The following is a 19667-nucleotide window of genomic DNA, read 5'->3' on the forward strand; positions in this document are numbered from 1 at the left end:
GTGCGGGCGCGACACTGAGGGTTGCGGTCCGTTGCCGGACACAAAAAAAAAGACAAAAAAAAAAAAAAAGTTTACACGCTGTATGACTCTGTATATAACATTCTTGAAATAACAAAAATTATAGAGATGGGAAACAGATTGGTGGTTGCCAGGTGTTAGGGATGGTGGGAAAAAGGAAAATGTGACCATAAAGCAAGTCTTGTGGTAGAATAGTTCTGTATCTTGATTGTGGTGTTTACACAAATATACATGTGATAAAACTGCATATAACTATAGAGACACACAAATGAATCTGTAATTATTTCAAAATAAAAATTTAAAACAAAAATGGGGCAGAAGTATTTTATAGCTGAAACAGACATTAGTGTGTTGGTTTATATGTATTTATGAATGATAAAATAATTTAACTTCATAATAAGGAAAAGCAAAATAATCTTAGTGAAAAACTGTCATTTTAGGTACTAGTTCAATCCTTAAGATTTTAGTTGTTATAAGTAGAAAAGTGAAATACTGTATTCTTCAGGGTGCTTAAGGAATTAAGACTGATCATTTTTACATAAAATATGAAAAGAATCAAGGAAGGGTCAACCCGTTTTGAAGCAACTCCATATTCCAAAATACTATCCAAAGATTACACTATGATGAAGTATATTGTAGTATATGATTATTAGAATACTGCCATGGGAAGATCACATCTACTTTCCAAATGTTGCACAGTCATCAATCTGTGAATCTCAACAGAGAAGCTTTATCAACCTTTTTAAAAGGTGACTTTTCAGTGAATAATCATGGCATATATGTGTAAGAAAAATTTTATATAGGACAATTGATTCCTTCATCCATAAAGGTAACAGACTTTTTGCTGTAAAGGATCTGAGAATTAAGGCATATACAGCACATGCAATTGAGAAGCAATTTGTTAAGTATAATATAAACTAACTACTATGAATTCTTAAATGCCAAAGGGACATAAATTTTAAAACAGACATGCCAGCAATTATCCCTTGGCCAAACAGCAAAGGAGAATGAACAAAGAACAGTTTATTTAGATGGGAACAGGTGAAGGCTAGAAAATATTATGCAGATGGCTCATATATTATCAATGGGTATTATTTTCTTTTTTGGTCACTGAAGGAAAGATCATGATGCAATATTCTTATATCCTCTTAACATCTAATACACACTGCATTCATCACAATATAACCAAGGCAAGTTTTAGTATTTTAGAGTAAGAAAATTTTGAGCACTACTACATCTGGTACTTTGGAGAATACAAAAGCGAAGAATCTTCCCTTAAAAAGTTGACAGTACAACCAGGAAGAAAGACAAGTATTCAGAAATTATCAACTACTCATTTTTCCAAATGCCAGCTGTGTTCCTCCTTGCTCCAGGAAGTTTTGCTAGGTCCCTCAAACTTAGATTGTAGCCTTCTTATGTGCTCCCTCTATACTTCCCTCTCCAAGCACTGATCACCCATATCATCATGAATGTATACAACCCTCTGTTGGACTCTGAAGGCAGAAAGCATGTCTATTTTATCTACCATGACACACAATGCCTAGAACATAGTATTTCCTGATACAAAAATAAGGCATGCTGTTATTAGGTGGAAAATGAAGTTTCAAGACATGAATGATCCTTTTTCAGTAAAAATAGGGATAAAAAGTCTAGAAGGCTAAGACTATATACTTATCTCTGGACTGCAGAAATGAGGCCTTTCAGAATCTTCTATATAGTTTGTGTTGTCTGAATTTTTACACTGAGCAATATTTTTATATCATAGATAGAAAATAGTAAACCTTTTTCATTTTGGGAAAAAAACAAGGGTTGATAAAAGATATCTTGTTTTTTCATCTACTACCTCCATCCATTCCCTATCATTGTTCCTTTCTTCTAAACCATATTTTCATCTGTCAGAACTGCTTCACTAATTCTACTTTGCATTGCCCGCTAAGACACAACTTGGTGACGTTAAGCAGAGAAGCAACAAGTTAAAAACAAAAAGCACTGTTTTCTCCAACTCAGGTTTAGATGAGGAAAGGGAGAACTTTTTACCCCATATGTGAATATTTCTATTACAAGAAAATCCTGAATTGGAAACCTGCAGGTCCCTTACAAAGGGGATGAGTTACCTGTTGATTGTAATATTTAGTTTTCAAGGCTCCCTATTACTATACTATAGCAAATGCTTGTCATTTTCTAAACTGAAACTTACGTCTTCTAATACCAAAAACAAATAATGAAATTTAGAATCCAGTTTCAGTGACTACTGTGAAATTCTTCAGCCCTTGATGCCACTTTCCAGTGTTAGCCAAGAAAACTGACATTTTTATTTACCACTATAAATGTATTTAAGTATTACCATTAATTTTTCCTCCCAGAACAATCTTTTCCTCATTCATTTTAAAACAAACTCAACCTATTTTACACAACGATTTTTTTCAGTTTTTCTTTAAAAAAAATATTTGAAGGTTTGATTTTTATTACAACCTGCTGTTTATTCAACACCACTTTGGAGTACAGTATGGACTTCTGAATCCACAATAGAATGCCCATCTGGAAAGCCCCTGGAAGATTCTCTTGGAAACACTTCCAAGTGCTTTTACTTCAGAATATGCTTTTAGATAAAACACCACAATGAATTTCCACTATAAATGTAGGTATACTTGCTTCAATAAAACACTTCTTTTGTTTAGCTAATCTTTTTTTTTTTGGCAACTGACCAGTACGGGGATGTACCACACTCTAACCAAGTGAGCTAACTGGCCAGCTCTCAGCTAATCTTAAATCTGCTCTAAATTACTATTTTTACACTACAAAACTTGGAGACAGAAAACTCTCACATTTTTACTGAATATTTTCTGCATATCTGCCACAGTACCACCATGAAGAAATCTGAGCATTCTAAGTATTTGCTTAAAGAATGGTGAAGAGAAAATTTTTAATAATAAAAAGCATAAATATTAATAGGGGGAATGCCTGGCAGAAGCTACAGCTATTAATAACTAGAGTATTCAAGACTTTCACATTTTTACTGAATATTTTCTGCATATCTGCCACAGTACCACCACGAAGAAATCTGAGCATTCTAAGTATTTGCTTAAAGAATGGTGAAGAGAAAATTTTTAATAATAAAAAGCATAAGTATTAATAGGGGGAATGCCTGGCAGAAGCTACAGCTATTAATAACTAGAGTATTCAAGACTTTCCATAATATGATACTATTCCACTTCTTTAACTACTTCTTCCATTACTTTCAAGCATAAAATCTTTTATTCCAGCCACACCCATGTTCCTTCCTTCCTATTCTCTGAAAAGACTTACTCCTCTTCTGGTTCCCTCTATTTAATGACATTGGCTATACAGGTCCTCAAAACTTAAAAGACCCCTTACCTGCTCAGTACTGTCAGCTCATTTCCCTAATCTCCCTCATGTATTTTCAACATTCCTATGATGCTTCTACTTCTTCAGATTTACCTAGATTTAGATTAGCCCTAACTGGCTTTGCACCTCACATCTTTTCCCACTCCGATCCATCCTACATATTGATGCAAAGTCAATCTTCTTACAACACCTTCACAGAGCGGTCAGGCCCATAAGAATCCAGATCATTTCCAGCCTCACCCATGCCACACGCTACCCAATCATCCTTTTTTGTGTGTGCACTTACTGCTTTTACTTAACTCTTCCTACACCCTGGAATGCTGTTAAGTTCCCTTCTCTGCAAGTCCGTACTACTCATGCTAACTTATGATGTAAATCTTCATGAAGTCTTCCCTAATAATTCCTTTTGGACAAATGTCCTCCACAGCCAGGCAAAAGTAAGCTCTCCCCTTAAATCCTCTTGCCACTCTGACCCCTTTAAATAGCTAAACATGTATGTTCTTATCTTCCAAGCAAAAAGAATAAGGGGAGGGGACATTTTTTTCTAATTCACATTTACCCCTAATATAGTAGTCCCCCCTTATGCATGGGGGATATGTTCCAAGATCCTCCAGTGGATACCTGAAACGAATAGTACCAAACCACATATACGTTTTTTCCTATACATACCTATGATCAAGTTTAATTTTTATTTTAAGCATTATATATTTATATATAAATATATATTAACAATAACAGATTATATTGTAATAAAAGTTATGTGAATGTGGTCTCTCTCAAAATTTTATTGTACTGTACTCACCCTTATGATGATGTGAGATAAGATAGATGCCTATGAGATGAAGTGGGGTGAATGACAGGCGTTATGATGTAAAGTTAGGCTACTACTGACCTTCTGACAAAACATCAGGAGGATCATCGTTTCAGATCATTCTGGATAACTGAGCCATGTCAACGTCGATGGGGATCCTCAATAGTTGGAGGGGTTTTTGCTGAAAACTTTTGGTAGAACATTGTAGTTGGAAATTGTCTTTCTTTTTAGCTCATCAGGCTTGCTGCAGAGCTGTTAATCATTTGGTGATCATGTGTGACTTTAATGCTGTGCTCCATCTGAGGATGATATTCTATAATTCTGTCCTTTAATGTCTGTGCAATTTAAAACATTTCAGCAAGTAATGTCCACACTGCTGGTTTTACTTGTTCTTTCCTTCATTTTCCTTTTCCTTTGAAGATGAGTCAACGAGTTCTTTCAATTCCTCATTTGTTAACACCTCTCAATGGCCCTAAATATGTTCTTACACTTCTTCAGGCATGTCAGCAAATCCTTCTACACCAACTTGTCTTGCTGCACAAATGATTTTCCTAACTTCTCCATCAATCCCCAGGAAGCTTTAAAATCATTCACAACTTCACTCCCTAAGTTCTTCCAGCACATATTCAGTTTCTGGTTTTGATTCGTCCACTGCAGCTTTGATAAATGTTACCACATCAGCAATAGTGAATGATTTCCAGCACTGCATTATGTCCAGATTAGGGTCTGCATAAATTGCTAACCAAAGGTGATCAAATACCAAGCTGGTGTATGTGGCCTTGAGAAACCAAATGATGCCCTGGTCAAAGGGCTGAAGCAATGAGGTTGCATTTGGAGGTAAAAATACCACCTCAACATTTTCATTTTCATACCGAACAGATTCAGGATGGGAGGTGTATTGTCTATTATGAATAGGACTTTAAATTCCATCCCTTCCCCTTCAAAGTATTTTTCCATTTCTGGGATTGGTGGAACCATTCCATAAAAAGAGGGCTGTCACCCTGTTTTCTGATTGTTGCCAGAACACTGGCAGATTTTTTTTTTTTTGAGAACACGTGGGTTATTCCCTCTGTACACAACACCAGGCTTTATGCTATACCCTGCAGGGTTGCCACACAGTATCACCGAGTTCATTTGTCCTTCCATGTTTTAAGCCCTGGTGCCTCAAATGCACTTTTATGAACATAGGTTCTACTGGACATCTTCTTCCAGAAGAGCCTAGTTTCACTGCAACTGAAGACTTGCTTTGTATAGTATCTTTTCTCCTTAATCAACCTCTTCAACTGTCAGAAATGTGGCAGCAGCTTCTTTATTGGCAGGCACAGCCTCTTAAGTAATTTTTACATTTTTTAGTACAAACCTGTTGCTGAATATGTGTAACCATCCGTTACTTGCAGAAATGACTTGGTATGAGTCATTTCAAGGGATTCCTGAAGTCTTTGTATAGGCTCAATGCTTTCTGGTGCAACATGCTGCCATCTATCACAACATGTTTCCTATTCATGTCTTCCACCCACAAATTTAATGCCTTTTCCATCTTAACTAAGCACTTCATCTTAACTAAGCATTTATCACACACTGGCCATAACTTTTGCAGTTTGAGGTGGAACAGCAAAACTAGCACAAATTTCTTTTTCCTTCACAATTTCACAGGTAGAAGATTCATTCTTACTTAAAGTAAGCTTATTACAGCTTCTCTTTAACATATCTGAATTTCTAGCATCACTACTCTTGTGCCCTGGGGCCATTATTAAGTAACATAAGGATTACTTGAACATAAGCACTGTGATACCATGACAGTCAATCTTACAACCAAGATTGCTACTAAGTAACTAGGGGGTGAGTAGCATCTACAACGTGGATAAGCTAAACAAGGGATAATTCACATTTCAGGTGGGACAGTGCAAAATTTCATCATGCTACTCAGAACAGTGCACAATTTAAAACTTATGATTTGTTTATTTTTGGAATTTTCCATTTAATATTTTCTGAACACAGCTGACCACGGGTAACTGAAACTACAGATAAGGGGGAAGAACTACTGTACCCTCAGCGGGATTTAGAGATCTCATTTCCAGGGAGTTTCTCATTTGCACTGTAAGTGAAAATCAAACCCATTTCCAATCAGGCTTAGGCTTAGAGATTCTTAATGATATCTCCCTTTTGCCAAGCCCCCAGGAATTTGGTAAGCAAGTATTATCTTAGAAATTATGATCCTCTTGACATTTTAAGTCTAACTGCAGACAATTTCAGCACTTAAAGTACTAAAAAGTTAATCAAATTACCAATATCGATTCCTGTATCAATTTAACCTGTAAAGTAATAGGAATTACTATTGAACTACTGCTAAAATACCATCTCCTTTTTATTCTTTCAGGCTTCTTTTATGCCTATTAAATATATACATGTAATAAAACCAAGTCATGTCAATTTACTGTCCGCTAAAATGGTACTATTCTTATATGACAAGTCCATAATAAGCAAAACACTCTCTCTTCTCATTCTCACAAAATACATGAGCCAACTCTAGCAGTGGTCTTATTCCGCCAACCAGATGATAGAAAACCATGGTGCTACATTTGCTAGGCTGTTCTTCCTACCTTAAGGAAATGTAAAGACCATTTAGAAAGCTACAAAATAACCAACTTACTCTAAACTACATTAAAGTCACATCTCAACTACAGAACTGTCAGATTTCTAAAAACCTCAACCACTTATACTTCATAAAGTACGAAGCAAGAAAAACAAAATTAAAAAGCATCTTTTCAATTGTGAACAATATTTTTGAAAAGCCATTTAATTTTTTTCTCAGAAGTAAATTACTCTAAAATCCTCACTCAGAGTCTAAAAAATCAGAATTGTGGGTAAAAAAAACAAGGGTCAAACTTTGCTTAACGTGATTACCTATTTGTCCTAGAAAACTCTGCTTAAATTCTTTCTAGTCTATAGCAAATTAATAATGATTAGAAGGTAGGTGGGTGGGAGAGGAGAGAAAGGGATAAAGCTGCTCAATGCACTGTGAATAAGCATGAATTGTTAATATGGATTAACATGAGAACTCCATCAAAAGATATGTGAAAAGCAGACAAATATAAAAACACCGCCTAGCTTAGGTCTTTAAGATTAAGGACAAGATTTCCCTACCCACTCCCAGATCCCTGTAAGTACCACCATATTATAGCAATGCACAATAATCAATGTTCATAATCTCTCAGTAGATAGGAAAGGTCAACATGCTAAAAATGGTATTTTTAAGAGCATGAGGTATTTAATACATTCTAGAAAACTCTTCAATAAAAAGGCACTTTAAGGGCCGGCCTGGTGGCGCACTGGAGAGTGCGCCGCTTGAGAGCGCACCGGCGCTCCCACCAAGGGTTCGGATCCCATGTGGAGACCGGTTCCTGCTCACTGGCTGAGCGCGGTGCGGGCGCAACACAGAGGGTTGCGATCCCGTTGCCGGTCTCCGGTACGGGCGCGACACCGAGGGTTGCGATCCCGTTACCGGTCAGTAAAAAAGACAAAAAGGGAAAAAAAAAAGGCACTTTAAATGTTTCTGGTCTTCAAATGGTTTAAAAGTTGCTTAAAGAACAAACTGGTTTATAAAGAGGAATCAAGAATGGGTCTCAGGTAACATAATTCTTCACTGGAAAATTTTTATCTAGAGTTAATATAGAAAATCTAAGATATAAGATTATGTAAAATTACACTTTAAAAAAAAAATTTAAAACAATGGACCTCCTACAGAACATGGTGTTGGGTTCTGGAAGAAACCTGGTGACAGAAGGATACACAAATCAAAACCATGTCTCTGTGAGTCTGAGATGAGCCAGTGTGCTTTCCCTTCCCAAACTCTCTCCAACAAGCTTCATTTCCTTAAAATTCCACGACTCCTAATAAAGAAAAGTTTATCTTCAGGGCTATCTAAGCAGGCTTAACATTTTGGTTTTTTGGGGCAGCTGGCCATTATGGGGATATGAATCCTTGACCTTGGTGTTATAACACTGCACTCTATTCAACCAACTAAGCTAACCAGCCAGACAGGCTTAACATATTTTAAAAGGGGACCCAAATTCTCAGAAAATCTCTTATCTGATTGTTATTGTCTCATTCTCCTTATATACCACTAAGAGTATTAAAAAACAAAATAATTAAATGTCAATTATTGGTTCAAACAACACTAATTATAATCCACCACTATGTATGTATTACTAAACCTGTATGCTGCTATTAACCTATTTAACTTAAATTTACAACTACATTAATTTTTTATGTAATTTGTTTATAGAAACTGTATCAAACTACATATGCAAATTAGTGATTTATATAAATACATAATAGCAGTGTAATCAAATTTTTTAAAAAATTCAAAAATGTTATTTTTTCAGCAAAAGCAAAACATTTGAAAAAATTAATTTCTTAAAAAACTATTTTTGGTCAACTTACTTTTAATTTCTGCTTGATATGAAAAAATTACTTTCAACTATCTGCTAGATATCCATTCAAGTACTGTCAACAATTTTTTTTTTAGCACTTGACATAATTAATGATGGGGTGGGTGAATAACCTTGGTAGAATTAAACAGCAAAATATAAACTACTTTTATTTAATTCTCCAAGCCCAGGTCATCTACAAAAGCTCTGAGAATCAAATGTAAACAACATCAACAAGGGAGCCAGTGGCAGCCAACAGGAATGTGCAGACCACCTCTCACAGTATGTTTTCAAGATCAAGCAAAGAGTCCTCCAAAACACAGCCACCCATTTGCCATAGTTTTGTAGCTATAATCTGACATATATTTTGTGTATGTTCCATGAACTCAATGTCAATGCTGCTCATGAGATACCTAAAAAAATTCAATGACAGTAATTAAATACTAAGCAGTATTTTTGTCAGGCATGGTTGAACTTTGGAGGTCCAAACCATTATCTAAGATTTTTTGCCCTCCCATAAACTAATTTTTGCCCATTTAGGGAAGTTATCACCCTCATTGAGAATGCATTTCATTAGGTGCAGAAAAAAAGGGATTGGACACCTTTTAGTAAATACAAGGAACAGAAAATAGAATAATGATTTTGAGCAGGATATATTTGTTTTATCCAAAAGGACACTTTATCATCTGTGAAGGTTTTGTTCATTTGTATGCTTGCTTTTAAATACAGTGGAAAGGTCTCTTGAATGACACTGCACATTGCTTGAAGATGCTAGACAAATGAGGAGTAACTAAATATCCAGTTTCTATATTCATCTCCAACAAAGAGAAAACACAGAGAACTAGCAAAGAAGAATTTTGTTGGATAGAAATGAGGGGAGAGGAGAGAAAAAAAATAGTGAGCTAGTTAATCTGTAATCTGATTCTAACTTTAAATATAAAGACAGCATAGGGCCGGCCCGGTGGCGCACTGCTACAGTGTGCCGCTTGGGAAGCGCGCTGGTGCTCCTGCCGAGGGTTCGGATCCCACATACAGACCGGTTCCCGCTCACTGGCTGAGCGAGGCGCGGGAGCAACGCCAAGGGTTGCGATCCCGTTGCCGGTCCCGGTCCGGTACGGGGGCGACACTGAGGGTTGCAATCCGTTGCCGGACACGGAAAAAGAAAAAAAAAAAAAAAAAAGTTATAAATATTGTACCTGCTCCTATCTATTTGTTTTAGAGAGCACATTGGTTTGTTCTCATAGCCTCTCCCATCTCCAAATTTATATCAGACATACATCTGCTTTCCTCACTGGTACCAATTAGAAAAGCATACATGATCAGATAAATTCTTACTTTATACTTAACTGTCAAGTTTTTATTTTCTTGAGGAAATAACATGACTGATAACCGCCACAGAAGAATCCAAATGAGACTTTGGGAGTGTACACACAGAAGTACTCAAATATAATTAAGAAGGAGAATTTCCCCACATAAACAGGATTTTTGGTTTTTGTTTTGTTTTTACTACTTCCTCAAGTTACATGGGCCTCTTCCTTTGCCATCAATCACATCCTTATTTAAACATCTCTAGAATCACATTATAAAAGTCTGGTAGAACTACATTTAAGTCAAATCACATTTCAACCAAAATTTAATAAATACCTAGTAGAAACTCAATAAAATAGCTGAAAACACAGAATTACTTCTACCCCCCAACACTGAAACAAATCTTCTGCACATATACATGATAGAAACCAAACATGCATACTTGGACACACCTTGGGGAATGAAAAGGGGAGGGACACCCTCAACTCTCACACATCAGTGAACATTCATTTTTGTTAAACATTTAGTAAAAATATAACTAGAAAGATCTGACTTCATCATTCCTATATTAGAATTTACATAATAACTCTGATAGCTCATATTCTGCTCTAGTTTGGTAGTCTAAGGGTTTAAGAATCCATGCTTATCATTTAGTACCAGAGTATTTATAATTTTTGTTCTGAATAAAAATGGAATTAAAATGAGTAAGGGACATTACTTCTACATCTTTTCTTTCTGTGGCCTAGGAGCAAAGCCTTTTAGAAAAACTAGGAAATGTTTTTATGTGGACCCTGACATCTTCTATGTAAGGAAGAAGAAAAGGAAACATAGAAAGTTAAGTTTGAATTTTTTTGAAATTTGGGAACAGGGTAGAGATAGATATACTTACTGTCTTTCAAATATAAAGTGTGCGAGCTGACTAATTGTAGTTAATTTTTTTAAAAGATGATTTAAGATGAACAAGCAATAGTTATTAATATTATATGGGGGACAGGAAAATGAAAGAAAAGTTTTATAAAGACTAATTCAAATGAATATATTAGTGGAAATGGAAAATCCTTACCTCCCTAGCTAAAGAAAAGCAGTCAACTTACTGCACTAGTGTGTATTTTCAAGCAAATACAGAAGCAAAACTCATTAGCTCTTTAAAAAATACACACATTTAATGTTGGTCTGTTTTAATTCTAAGTAAAGCAATTCCAAAAATACAAACTGAACATCAGAGTCATGTGAACCACCAAAATAAAACAGACATTCACAATAATTACGTCTAAAGACAGTTCAGCTTGATAAATCGTCTTCCAAGTATGTTAAAGAAAGAGTTACTAAAAATACTGCTGGTGTTCAGTTAGAATTAAAGGACTTTGGGGAAAAATGAAATAATATGACACAGGTGGAGTGATTAAGGTTACACGGGATTTACATTTGCCATTACCCCTAGATATAAACAAACATTCAAAAATCAACACAAACTCTGTGTGTTATTCAAAATATTGCAGCTGCAGGAAAGGCAACTTTAAATTAATAGCTAGGGGAAAATCAAGTTTTGGTGGAGGTAAACAGAAATGACAGTTTTTAATTTGCACTTTTGTAAAGCTCATTTATACCTGGCCAACCAGGAACCAAATGAAGGACAACGACATTCTCTGCTTCTTTTGGCTATAATGTGACAAGAAAAGATCATCTTTTGAAGATGTTTAAAGAAATAAAGCAACTTTCTTTATAAACAGTCAAATAATCAATTAATGGAATAAATAAGCACTAACCCATATTTTTACCACTCTGTAATCACTACACTTTACAAATTTTTCATTTTGGTGGCAAATTCCCCAATTTTTAGTCTAAAACCCACCAATCACTTTTAAAAGCAAAATGAATAGCCACCAAAATAAGAATATTCTTCTGTTTACTCTTTGGCTAAAAAAGAAAACAAACAGAACAAAAAGAAACAGAAGACAGCTCTAACACTGGTGATAAAAGAAACTGGTTTTTAACATGTAAAATAAAGTTATCAATTTAAATCTTGGTACATTTTATAAAAACAAGAGGTAATGTTGTAATAAACAGCAGTAGCCTCAGCTGGCAACATACTGTTTGTTAACCCTGTGCAATAAAATACTTTGTTCATACTACATTTATTTAAACATGACTAACAGTAACTACAGACATTTCAGGAATCTTCACGGGACTCCTATAGACTTACTGTTAAAACTGAGAGACATTTACAATCATAATGTGCCACGAATATTTGAAAACGTTACTTCTAGTTGAGATAATGTTCATTATTCGAATTTGTTTTGGGTACTGAACAGCTGAGTTACAAGGACTGAAAGTGAAAAGCATTCTAAAAGCCCATGAACACTGTTGTTCACACCCTTCTTCAGAACAACTAAACTTTTTTGACACATTTCTCTTCATACATAGCAAGCAACAGCACCCAATAAAAGCCTGAGAAGAAATGCTGCTGTGTAAATACTGCAACTATTCCTGAAAAAAGAATTATGGGATATATACTCCAAAGCTGCCCATTCCCATAATTTGTATTGCATAGGTCACATAATCACACACATATATATACACGTGTGTATATATATATGCACATGCAAAGAATATATTAAGACGACAATGAAGTCTAGTCACAGAGCAATTTACAGGCTCAATATATTTTTTACACTTTGCTTGAAAAAATTTCAATATTTTACAGTCTTTCAGTAGGCATTATATACACTGCACTTTAGGAAATCTAAAAGGTATTGAAATAGATTTTTTCCAACATTTTGGTAACAAAACAGACAATGTTTCTCCAAATACTTGTGCTATCTACATGATCTGTTTGCTCTGATAACCACTTATCACAAAACCTGACTCAATGGAATAATTAGAAAAATTACCTAACACCATGCATGGGTTTGAATCATTTTTAATATCCTATCCTAGAAACATTCTACAAATCTTAAGATTTAAAAAATTAAGTCTCTGTTCTGATTTTTAAAAGATATCTTTTTATGACAATATCCATAACATTAACAGGTACATGTTAAGGCTAGTATCATCTCCTTTTGCGAATTTTTTGACTTTTTTTTTTTTTAGAAGAAAGATAGTAAAAACCAGACTCCTTTAGGGCTTTGAACTGTACCTACAGAAAATGAGAGTGCAGTGAACATAATGTTCAGTCCTACAGTCAGGATGCAGTTGCTCCTTCCCATTCCACAAGATACTGCACCTTTCCATCAAGTGTCACCCGACGAGCCAAAACTCGGTATTTTTCACCACAAGCTATTCTACCCGCAGCACCAAAATAACTAGTAATTGAGTTTTTTAGATGATTGAGTTGTAACTCCTGATCTGCTAAATTATTCAGAATCTCTGTGTTGAGTTCATCAAATTGATAATCTTCTTTGCCTTCATCATCTTTTACAATTTCTGAGTTCTGAGTCTGGAGTGCTCTTCTTGGAAGACGACCTCTTCTTCTCCGCAAATGTGGTATTGCAGCAGGCCAAGATCTTCCTGTACGAGTTCTTTTTCTGGAGTCAGATAATCTATGGAACAGAAATGGCCAAAATTTTCTACAAAGCTTTTAAAGCATCCTTTACCCATATAATATGTTCCCTGATTTTTTGGATCATTCTACTATATAACCATATACCCCTTGCTGACATAAAAATCAGCCAAACCAAAACAATAAAAGTTATATAAATGAACTATCACTTGCCTTCATTACTTTAGATTCCATCACCTTCTTGGGGCTGAACTTTGCAGAGCTTGTATTCCTTAACTACGTACTATTAAGCTTAAAAAAATCAGAGCAATTTTTTTTAACTAGGAGGTTACAAAGCAAATTCTTTACAAGAGGTCCTACTCATAAATTAGGTATTATCAATAGTCTCATCATTTAAAAAAAGAACAGTTCACTCATTCATTGCAACAAATATTTAATAAGCACAAACTACATACAAGACACTGTTCCATGTGCTTCAATAAAAGAACTAGAATAAAGGTTCTCTTATTATCAGTACTAGGCCTAATGAAGTAATATAATGAACTGGAAAAAGCACAAACTAGAAGCCAGGGTATCCTGGGTCTATCTCTAACTCTTTGAGGGGTCTTCAAAAAGTTCATGGAAAGATTAGTTTTATCTTTTAATTCCATTTTTCCATAAATTTTTTGAAGTACTCTCATATTACTTGGTCAAATTCAATTCTCTTATCCTGTGTGAAAGACTTGAACTAAATAATCTTTGAGGTCCTTTTCAGCACAGAAATTCAATGATTTTACAATCTTGTAACAAAAAGGGAATATGCCATAACAGCTAAATACAAAAACTTTTTTGTGTGTGTGTGACCGGTAAGGGGATCGTAACCCTTGGCTTGGTGTCGCCCGCACCGTGCTCAGCCAGTGAGTGCACTGGCCATCCCTATATAGGATCCGAACCCACAGCCTTGGAGCTCCCAGTGCCGGTGCACTCCCAGAGCCGCACTCAGCTGAGTGGAAATTCAAAAACTTTACAATCGTACTGCCTAAGTCAACAACCCAGCTTTGCTACACTTGCTAAACATGCAATGTTGGGCTCGTTTATTAAAAGCCTCTAAATTTCAGTTGCCTCATCTGTAAAATGGGAATAACAGGACCTACAACACAAAAAATTGTTTTAAGAATTAAATAAGATGATGTATGCAAAAAGCTTAGCAGGGTACCTGGTAAGAGACCAAAAACAAAAAAAAAATATCTCACATTATTATTAAAGATTCATTAATAAAGCAGTTACACTTTAAGCCTTTAACGCAGAATTTTACATGATTTACAAGGTAGTTTTTGAATTGTGAACAATTAAAAGAAAATATAAAACTTGAAAACTAGTAGCTCTGACCCTAAGTATACTAAAATTGTCATACCTGACATGATATACTTTTGTCCTTCTGAAGAGTTGAGTTAAATACAATATTTGAGGGGTGTCTGCTATTAATAAAAACACCGAGTTTAAAATCCTTTCTTTGACAAAAGGAATTATGTGCCTGATTCAAACTTATTTAAAAAAATAAATAAATAAAATCATCTTAAAGCAAGGTACACTTGTATAGTAGAGCCATAAAAAGGCCTATCAGAAAAGAACATAGCCTCTAAACAATGGTATACCTCTTCTCGGTCCACACAGCAAATTTCCTAATTTGAAAATTTAATGTTTGTGCTCTGAAAGGCAGAAATATTCAGATGAATATTAACTTAGGGAATTTCCATATGGATTACTTCTCAAAAAGTGGAAAGACATACTTGTACTAATTTCAATTGCTAAAAAATTATTCAATCATTAGTTTACAAAGAAAAACAATCTAGAAGAAAATTAATAAAGTTAATAAGAACATAAAATATTTACCCATAATGCCTGGAAATACTAGACGAGGTAGTTTCTTTTGTACTGGAAGCACCCGTGAAATCCACATCTGAGGTATTGGATGAATGTGCAGTTCCCTCAGTTCTCCTGAGATGAAAGAATTTAAATGGTATAACGACTATGTTACATAACAATAGAAATACTAATTTCTCCCCAAAAAGAAAATTCCTAGGAAAGGAAAAAATAACTTTCTATTTACCCTATCGAACAAGTTAAATCCAAGGAAGGATTCTCTGAAACTGATTCTTTATCCTGGAAAATAAAAAAATACATTTAAAGGACAGTTCTAGAGTCAGGTGAAAAAATATTATCTTCTCAGTAATTTCACACATCCATCTTCTCTGAGAACATATACCAAAATATCCTCTTACCAAAGGTGGCTCAGCAGTTTTTTGAATCATTTTTCTTGTATATGGGCCAGGTGGACGACCTACAGATTTTTTCTTTCCTTTTTTATCTATGCCATTGCTTACTTCCCTGAAACAGAAAACCATTATGTATTTAATCTCTCCATAAAGAAAACAAAAAAAATAGCTTTAAATATGTAATTACCTACATACATATTATATTTTACATTTTTATATTAATGGTAACATAAAAACTACATTAAATATAAGCTGAATCTACAAGTTCAGTCAAGTGCATAGATAATAATTCTAACTTAAATATTTCTTGACTTAAGAATATTTACATTTGAAAGGTTTAAGGAAAAAAATGTTCTCTTTAATATAATTCTGAAAAATATATACCACCTAAAGATTTAAAAACAACAACAGAAATAAAACACAATTACATTGGATGCAAGATTTCAAAACTCCTAAAAACTCAATTATTTACTTTAGGTTGTTACTACCTGGGGGATGTTTCAAGAATTTACTACTGAAAATGACTATGAATTTAGCAGTTAAATCTCATGGAGCCAGGAAGTACCTATATTAAAATTACAGTAGCTATCAATAAAGGTTGCCTTTAGAGATAAATATGAGTACATATATATATATATATGGATTCTTGAATGACACTATCAGAAAGAGAATGAAGGCCAGGGTGGCAGAATGTAAAAGACAAGAGAGTAGGGAATCCTCTTCGTCAGCGGGGAGTCATCAAAGGGCAAATCACAAAAGACCTAGAAAACCAGTTTTTAAACATAACTCCAAATATCAAATAGAGAGGAAAAAAGTGCAATAGTCAAGGATACCTCTAATTAACAGAAGGGAAGAAAAAAGGGCAAACAGCAATATACAGAACATCCACTTCACTTACTCAACAAACAATAGCTACCATATAAGGGGACATTAGATAATAGGGATACAAAGATGTTCCCTGTGCTAAGTGGTTCACAATATAGTTTGAAGGTGACAAATGTATATACAAGCAAGCTAATAAAATGGGGTAAGTGCTACGAGAAAGTTATCCAGGAAAATTCAATTAAAATAAAACAAACAAAAAAATGAACAATACTACATAAGAGGCTACAAAGAGGTGAATGAAGAATACTTGGAAAACTCCCTACCCTTCTAGATGCCAAACTAAGGTCAGGGAATAAAGATCAAAGTATGAGGAAGAAAGGTGGGGAGCGAGCTAGAAGAACAAAACAGAAATAGACCTATAATCAAAAGTCCCAATGATGAGATGAATGGGATATACATTTTTTTGGAAAAATGATCAACATAACATTTCCAAAGTACCCCTGGACTAAAGAATATACTCTCAGACTAAAAGGAGCAATCCATACAAAGGGCCAATAAGGAAGTGAGGATGCCATTAAAGAAAGCTGAACTCATTTGGTGGCATCAAATGACATGACAGCTACCACAGATGGAGCATCCTATCACTATCATGATAGGAGTGAGAGAGTTTGTGTAATTCTTTTTTCTAATTCATTATATGGGCAATGCTGTTAAAGGATTAGAGTGATAAAATTTGAAAGTGATAGGAATAATAAGCATCCTTTCCTCAGGAAAGACACTTTAAGTAGTATTGGTGGTATCTATTTTGCTGCAAACTTCAAATGGCTATGATGCATTGTCAATGCATTGTAATTACATTTTCTTACTCTCCAAAATAACCATTTCATACCTTTTATTTACTCCTTAATTTACCTTTCTGTACAACCCTATCAGCTATCTTTGCCTCACACTTCATTGAGAAAATAGGAGCTACCAGGCAAGAACTTCAGGCATCATCCAATTGTTCAATCTACAATAGAACCAACAACTGTACTCATCTTCTTTTCACCCCATTTCAACAAGAGTGCCTCACACTTCATTGAGAAAATAGGAGCTACCAGGCAAGAACTTCAGGCATCATCCAACTGTTCAATCTACAATAGAACCAACAACTGTACTCATCTTCTTTTCACCCCATTTCAACAAGAGTGTTTCTCCTCCAGTCAAATGCCATTCCCAAATTTAGACTCTGGATCCCTTCCATTTTGGCTTCTCAAAGCCTATCCAATATCTTCAATTAGCTCCTCTCTCTCCTACACCCATCTCTTCTTCTCCACTGGATCTTTCCTACAGGCACACAAAAACAGGTTCCAATTTTCTCCCATCTATTAAAAAACCATCACTTGACTAGTCCCATCCCCCTCTCAGCAGCCATTCCATTTGTACACTTCAAAGTAAAACTTCTGAGAGTTGATGACATATACCCTTTCCACTTTCTCCCTTCTCATTCAGAATTCTTAAAGATAGTCTTCTTTTCCCCCTTTTCCTTTACTATTGTTGTTGTCGTTATTATTACTTTGAATCTGCCTCTGTCCCCCATATGTAGAAGTCCAGTTTTGACATGTGTTCGGACAGTGCTGTATTCAATCACACTTGTATTCACTCCAATTAGACTTCTATCTTTACTACTTCAAACAATTACTTTTGTCAAGGTCACTAATAATAAAATGATACCTTATCCAATACACATTTTTCTCTCATCTTAATACACCACTCAAGAGCATTTAATACAATATGATATACCATCTTTCTTGAAACACTCCCCTTCTTTTGTTTTTTTATGACAACAAACTTTCCTGGTTTCCTCCTATCTCACTGGTGGTTCTTTTTTAGTCTCCTTTACTTATTTCACCTCTTCCAAATTTTTAAATATCAGGACATTATCCTGAGCCACATTCTCTCCTCTATCTACTTGCTCCTTAGGTAATTTCATTCATTTCCATGGCTTTATAAATCAGCTTCCAAATGTATATCACCTGCCCTGACCTCTCCTATGCCTATGTCTCACATCATCGTCACTTAGATATCCCTCATAAGAATCTGAAACTCAATGAGTATGAAACAAAAGAATGCTTAATTCATCACACCAATATCTGTTCTTCCAGATCCTGGTAACAGACACCACGATCCACCTTCGCTCAAAGCAGAAATCTAAGTATCATTTAACTTGATTCCTCCCATCCTTTCATAAATTAAATTCATTAGAAAATCCAATCAATTCTGCCTCCAATAGAGAATTCAAATCTATTTTCTCTCCATTTGATTGTTACCACCTACCTCTGCACAACCATCATCTATCTTTCACTAGACAACTGCAACAGTCTTAATTTTCTCCTGCTTCTATTCTTACCTCTACACTATTCATTCTCAAAACAGCATCTCTCCAGAGTATTAAAGTATTTTTAAAAGATAATTAAATCTGCTTATATTCCTTAAACGGCTCCCATTATCCTCAGAAAACAACCCAAAGTCCTTATTCGACCTACAAGACCCTACATGATCAAGCCCCACCCAACCTTCCCAACTCCTGATGCTACTCTCGTCCTCACTTATACCACACTAGTCTTCTGTGAGTTGGCAGAACACGTCTCAAGGCCTTCACTCTTGTTCTGTCTACTACTCAGAGTATTCTTCCCATTGTTCTTCTTCACATTGTTAGATCATTCTCATTCTCTAAGTCTCAGCTTAAATATTATCTTAAACAGTCCTTCCTCAAACCTCCTTTTAAAAGTACAAAGCCCCATATACCTCTATCCATCCCAGTAAGTCTAAAACAGTATGCTATTTCCTAAATGGCACTAGCATGATCTCTAATTATTTTACTTGTTTATGACCCTTCTTTATAATGTAAACCCATCAGGGCAGCAGGAAAATCTGTCTTGTCAATGTATCCCCAGATAGATAATAAGGCACGTGATAAATGTGCTGAATGAATGAATTAATGAACAAATGAAAAATTAATGAACAAATGAAAAGACCAGTACTTAAGCTGTTTGCTAACAAAATCAATAGGGTCTACCCCCAGAAGGCCAAAGACCTAAAATAAACAAACAAACATCTAGCATCAACTCTGTACTTTGTCTAAGCAAGAAAATATAGACAGAAAAAAAAAAAAA

General features: G+C 35.0%; 1 protein-coding gene across 5 annotated transcripts in view; it reads right to left on the reverse strand.

The window, feature by feature from the left end:
- Positions 1–9956: 9956 nt before the first annotated feature.
- MTF2 (metal response element binding transcription factor 2) overlaps positions 9957–19667 on the reverse strand; it is a 65823-nt gene continuing 56112 nt past the window's right edge. For 3 of the 5 annotated variants that reach the window (XM_008589546.1, XM_008589545.1, XM_008589544.1), the window contains 4 exons: positions 15694–15799; positions 15522–15574; positions 15305–15409; positions 9957–13472 (listed from right to left, as the gene is read on the reverse strand). In XM_008589546.1, the coding sequence (XP_008587768.1) occupies positions 13115–13472; positions 15305–15409; positions 15522–15574; positions 15694–15799 (622 nt within the window). In that variant the 3' untranslated portion in view covers positions 9957–13114. Of the gene's footprint in view, positions 13724–15304; positions 15410–15521; positions 15575–15693; positions 15800–19667 lie in introns of all 5 variants that reach the window. The other 2 variants (XR_551755.1, XM_008589547.1) reach the window with 2 other exon arrangements.

The sequence above is a fragment of the Galeopterus variegatus genome, unplaced genomic scaffold (genome assembly GCF_000696425.1).
Source record: "Galeopterus variegatus unplaced genomic scaffold, G_variegatus-3.0.2 Scaffold5508, whole genome shotgun sequence".
In the NCBI taxonomy this organism is placed as follows: domain Eukaryota; kingdom Metazoa; phylum Chordata; class Mammalia; order Dermoptera; family Cynocephalidae; genus Galeopterus; species Galeopterus variegatus.